Below are 6000 nucleotides of genomic sequence, written 5' to 3'. Positions count from 1 at the left end.
ATGAGAGTGATAAAACATTTTTACATAAAAATTTATGTAAAAGTAGATCAAAGATTTTCACTATTATTATGATTGCAAATCGCTATCGCTATTATAGTTATTGTGAATTATCATTTAATTATGTACATATCAATTATATATCATTTTATAAAATTATTTTTTACTTATATTGTGCGAATAATTGCGCGTCTGGTACATTCTGAGAATGAGATGGTTTTGATATATTCTTAAAGCATCAAATTAAAAAAAAAAAAAGAAAATTATTAAAAAAAATTAAAATCAAATTTAAAAGAAGAGACACATATAGGTATCTAGCGAAAAATTATTCGGACTATTTATTGTTTTATCGATAGATTTTTGACCGGTGTTTAACTCTCACATGTAAATAACGATAGCCTCGACGCGTTCCTCTCGAGTTTCCCCGAGTGGGGAGATATCTCGAATCGTGTTTTTCCGTCTGCTAGCGATAAAACGTGGTCTTACGATCCCCCATCCGGCACAGCCTCCTTTAACTCCCGCGATAATGAATCGAATGACATCGATTTATTACATTGACAGTCGTGGATGCGAAAATAAACCGTACCCTGCTAAAGCGCTATCTTTTCGAAGCGCTTTAACACCCGCTAGTATGTCCAGGTCAACAACGACCTTGACACTGAGTTCTCATATTTCTGTTTTTCCTTTCCCTCAAGTATCCGCATCTACATCTCTTGCATTGTGTTTGCGATTGACCGAAAGCGAGACGTTGCGACGCCTTTAGGACAATCTTACGAATGGCGGAAGAAAAGGGAGAAAGAAAATGTTTTTATCTTTCTAAAGACTTTTTAAGGGTCTGCCGGAATTTTTCTTGCACGTGAAATCCTCAGGTAGTCTCTCCCCGAAATATTCGAATACCTGAAACAGGACCAGCAGGGGGAAGAAGGCGTTTGAAAAACGCGCGGTCGCTTCTGAACTATATGAGTATCGCTAGGTGTTAAATATCAGGGGTCATCTTCGCGGCAAGGTTATCATTGGATTTTAACAAAAAGTGGGGAGATTTTTGTATACCGTTGCCTGTGACTCGTGCGTCAGTTGGACGAAAACGTTGCCCGTCGACGACGTCGGATTTATCTTCGTTCGCGCTACCACGACTTTGTCAAAGTCCTTATCTGATGCGTTTAACTATTCATCTTCCGCTCTCCACGAATGATTAGATTGACTTAAGCGCCGGGCGAGAAAACTTTTCGGAGAGACATTTACTTTCGATCGCGTTTTTCAAGCCGATCCGTGTTTCTCTTTTTCGATCATCCATCGAATTTCACGAAAATTATCTTGCGAAGACTATCCTGTGAAGACTATCCTGTGAAAATTATCTTGTGAAGACTATCTTGTGAAGACTATCTTGCGAAGACTATCCTGTGAAGACTATCCTGGGAGGATTATTTTCTAAAGACTATCCTGTGAAGACTATCCTGGGAGGATTATCTTGTGAAGGCTATCCTACGAAGACTATCCAGTGAAAATTATCCTGTGAATCTCTTCGAATCGGGATGACAATCTCGGTGACCGATACCGCGCTCGATATCGAGAAAAAAGCGATGAAGCATTGTACTCGACGCAATCGCTTTCACAGCTGGCTGACTTGGATCTATTGCGGCACGTTCCTGATGAGCTTCGCGAGCTTCTACGCTTTTTGGTACACCGACACCTTTTCCAACTATGTGTTTTCGCATATGGAACTCCGCAATGGCACTCGTACCTTCAACCTATGGCAGCATCCACCCATCCAGATTGAGTACAGGATTCACATCTTCAATTACACAAACGTAAAGGAGTTTGAGACGGGCAGAGCGAGCAAGCTGCGCGTCCAAGAGCTCGGTCCTTACGTCTACCAGGAGAAAAAGGATCGTGTGAACGTGGTGCTGCTCGAGAACGGTACGGTGAGCTTCCAGGAGAAGAGATCATTCGTGTGGGTAGGGGGTAGACCCGACAACGACACCATCGTGGTGCCGAACGTGCTATTGATGTTCGCCACTGCGTTCGTCCGGGATCGGAGCTTTGCGGTGCGTTTCGTCACCAACACGGTGTTGTCAACCCTGCAAGAGCGATCCTTTATCAATGAGACGGCCGGCGGTTTCATCTGGGGACACGACAACCGTCTCTTTCACATGGCCAAACCACTGATGATGTTCGAGCGTAACATATCGTTCGACAAATTCGGTATCTTGGTTACAGTACGTACATAATTCTATTTACTTGCAGAAGGATTTTTGATATGAATTTAATATGGACAATAAAATTTTTGTCACAAATGTTTTTATTAAAAAAATCTATTTATTTTCTTGAAATTTATTTTATGATAAATAAAAAATAAAAAAAAAATTATGGAAAAAATATTTTATAAGTAATGCATGTAGCAGCAAGGAGCTTTACGAATGTATTTGGTATAAAATTCACTTTCTTAATCATGTAACATTACTTTTACATAATAAAATCTGCGCGAATATTGTCTATAAACACAAACAATTTGCAATTTAAAAAAAAAAAAATATATTTATGACAAAAATATTTCATTTAAGATATTTATGACTTGCTACAATGATTTCTTATATTAGGATTCTTAGAATAAAAAATAAAAAATAAATTTTTGTATATTCCAATTTTCGCAAAAAATACATATATTATAGAAATAGCTAGAAATGAAACTTTATATTGTCTTATAGAAAATTGAATTTTGAAAAAATTTCTATTAACATAGATTTGAAAATGCTCCATTAAAAAGTTATATAATTAATAAACTTCAAAAAATTACGTTTTTCTATTTTTTAAAATAACTTCAAAACCTTTTATTTATTTGAAAAAAATAAATCTGATGAATGATTAAATAACAAATTAAATTACATCAATTTTATTAAATTTTGATAAGGCTTTCAAAAAAAAAGAAGCTCAAAACAAACGAAAAAAAAGGCAGAAATTTGAAAAAAACCATTTTTTGATAATCTTTGTGTGAACACTATATTCGTAGTGCAAATATTGCGAATGCAAACATAGAAATGTTCTTATTAAATTTTGATAATTAATTTTCATTATTAAATTTTGATAATTAAATTTTCATAATTAATTACTTACAGAATGTTTATTAATTATACCTTTTTAACGAAGCGCTCCCTGGTTTATGTTTACAGAACTTTTCTGTTCCAAATTTAATTTCCTGTAAGATCTTGAAATCTCATTGACCGGAAACACCCTGTACATAGTTAAGTGTCTTTCAAGCGCGCGCGTCTCTTTTTTGATTGCAGAGAGATGGTGTTAGTAAGGATCGCATCACGATGGGCTCGGGATCGCGAACAATCGACAATCTCGGCATGATCGAGCGAGTGAATGGGATAGACGATCGGCACATTTGGAACGATAAGAGGTGCGATAAAATCATGGGTAGTGACGGCAGCATGATTCCACCGCGTCTAATAGAGGACACGAGCAAAACCCTTTACATATATTCTCAGGAAATGTGCAGGAGTCTACCCTTTCATTTTACCGAACAAGTGACCACCTACGGCATACCTTCTCTAAGGTAAAAACTGATTTGTATTTAATACTTCAATGCAATCATACATGCGTATACAAAAAGATATATGTAAAATATTATTTAGAATATTTTAATTAATTAGATAATATATATTTTTTTATTATCATTATAAATAATAATCTATTTGTATTTGTTTACTTATAATTAAATTATTTGCATTTATAATATATGGGTGTTTAATTTATATTTATTTTATTTTATTTTATTATTATTTTATAATCAAATATTTTTTGTAAAATAAATTTGTTCAAATAAATTCTAGTTGTATAAAACAGTAATAACTTTTACCTATAAATATAAAGCTGTAGATTGTAAATTAATTGAAGATGTCCAATTTTCTTTTTTTTTCGTCTCAGGTATAAATTCACACCGGATGCCTTCAACTTTTCGGACCCGCAAAACAAATGCTTTTGCCAAAAGGTGAACGGCTTAAGAGTTTGCCCGCCCACGGGACTCTTTAATATTTCCGCTTGCAATTATGGTATGCCTTTGCTTTCGTCATTTCCGCATTTTTATGGCGCCGACAAATCCTTACTGGAGCAAATAGACGGCTTGAATCCTCGGCAGGAAGATCACGAGAGTTACGTAGATTTACATGGGGTATGTCTCCATCCCTTAAGTATTATTATATAAATGGCTATTTAATTGCTACTAATATTTAGAGATATAAAAAATATTAACAAAATTTTGCAATTAATTAGCCCGATTTTACGAATTAGTTTTAATTAATATTATATTAAAATTATATATTTTATATAATATATAATTTTAAAATTAAATTTATGTAAGTAATAATTAAATAAATAATAAGAAAAATAAATTAAGTAAATATAATAATTAATAAGTTAATTAAATAAATATAAAATTAAATATATTACATATATTATATCATTTATGTTGACAGATATTAAAAAGCAGCACTAATTGTATTTTCCATTGCTTGCGTAATGAAAAACAAAAAAAATCAAATAAAATTTTTGTCTCCAGCGCATCGCGACTCCCATGGCCGGTTGGTCAAGAACGCAGCTGAATCTGGAGGTGCGAAAAGCAATTGGCGTGCCGTTTCTCGGAAGATTGAAGGACGGCGCTATTCTTCCGCTCATCTGGATAGAGATGGGGATAGACAAGATGCCGGAATCGATGCTGGAGATCTTTCAAGGCGCGCATTTCACAATTGCCAATGTGGAGATGGCTCTGCAATGGTGCAGTCTCACAGCCATGATACTCTCCCTGGGCGCGCTGGTCATCTATCTCTGGAAGTGTCGCGTCCAACGCGAGAAGAGTCAAGTTTCAAGAAAATTGTTCGTCTGAATAAACGACATTCCCGAATCGTTCTGATCGACGAGAGGAGAAAAAAAAAAGAAAAAAAAAGGATAGACGCCGCGAGAGTGCATCCGAGAAGAAGAAAAGAGTTCTAAGGTGACACAAATGTGTCTAAGGGAGATTAATTTTTTGAAACATATTTAAAGATGCCTCTTAAATTTTCTTCAGAGACGGTTTTCGAAGTCTCGGGTTTTTTTAAGTCAATATTCGCCTTGAATAGAGAAGACATTATGCGATTATGCAAATCGTTGGACCTTCGCAAAATTGCAAATGGGAATTTATAACATCCTGAGTAAAGATAATAATATTGTGCAATTAAAATAATGTACATAGCAAATTATATATGAAGCAATTTTATACACACGCAGAGGGTCGGTTATTATTATTGTATTTATAGAGATAATTTTAATATGATAATCGACAGAGATGAGGAGAGAAGGAAATATTATTAGCCTAAATCACATATTAAAAATATTTAGTTACTAATGTATTAAATTACCAAAATTGTCAACTTGCTTGAATTACGACAACGTAATCAAACATTTTGAAAAAATTACGATTATAAATATTATTTTCTGTTATACTTTTAAGTTGTTAGAGAGAGAATATTTCTTTCTTTCTTATATAGAAAAGTAGATAAGACGACGAAAATTAAAAAAAAAATGAATGCACTAAAACAAATATCTAAACTAGCTGTATATAAACATAAATATTGCGATACGAGGTCCCTTTTATTTATATTGCAGAACCACGGCCGAGTGACGGCAAAAAAAATTATATAATCGATCCGGAAAGCGATCGGATAACGAAGAGCATAAAGTTCAACCTCATGGACTTTATGCTCCTTGTCTGGACCAGCAGCTCTTACGAGAAACTGACGTACCGCGTTGCAACGTGAAAAAAAAAAAAAAAAGAAACACACCCGCAACGCGGCCAAGTTGTGATTAAGGCTTCAGTGCGTCGAAATTATATATAATTACGTAGAGACAGATGCAATCCATCGTGACATTACATTTGTCGTGTTATTATCAAATAGTTGCTCACCGCAACGGTGTTATTACGTGCGACGGTATGTACCGTGTGTTATCGATGTAATGGACAACCGTATT

At 34.7% G+C, this 6000-nt stretch overlaps 1 protein-coding gene across 1 annotated transcript; it reads left to right on the top strand.

Moving 5' to 3' along the window:
- Positions 1–557: 557 nt before the first annotated feature.
- Positions 558–4977, top strand: LOC126852553 (scavenger receptor class B member 1-like). Its single transcript, XM_050597463.1, has 4 exons — positions 558–2213; positions 3279–3553; positions 3925–4168; positions 4556–4977. Exons 1-4 carry the CDS (start codon positions 1530–1532, stop codon positions 4877–4879), a joined length of 1527 nt encoding a protein of 508 aa, XP_050453420.1. The 5' UTR covers positions 558–1529; the 3' UTR covers positions 4880–4977.
- The last annotated feature ends 1023 nt before the right edge of the window (positions 4978–6000 follow it).

Source organism: Cataglyphis hispanica, chromosome 10 (genome assembly GCF_021464435.1).
Source record: "Cataglyphis hispanica isolate Lineage 1 chromosome 10, ULB_Chis1_1.0, whole genome shotgun sequence".
Classification (NCBI taxonomy): domain Eukaryota; kingdom Metazoa; phylum Arthropoda; class Insecta; order Hymenoptera; family Formicidae; genus Cataglyphis; species Cataglyphis hispanica.
The sequence above is the reverse complement of the archived record's forward strand: the minus strand, read 5'-3'. Positions and strand labels throughout refer to the sequence as shown.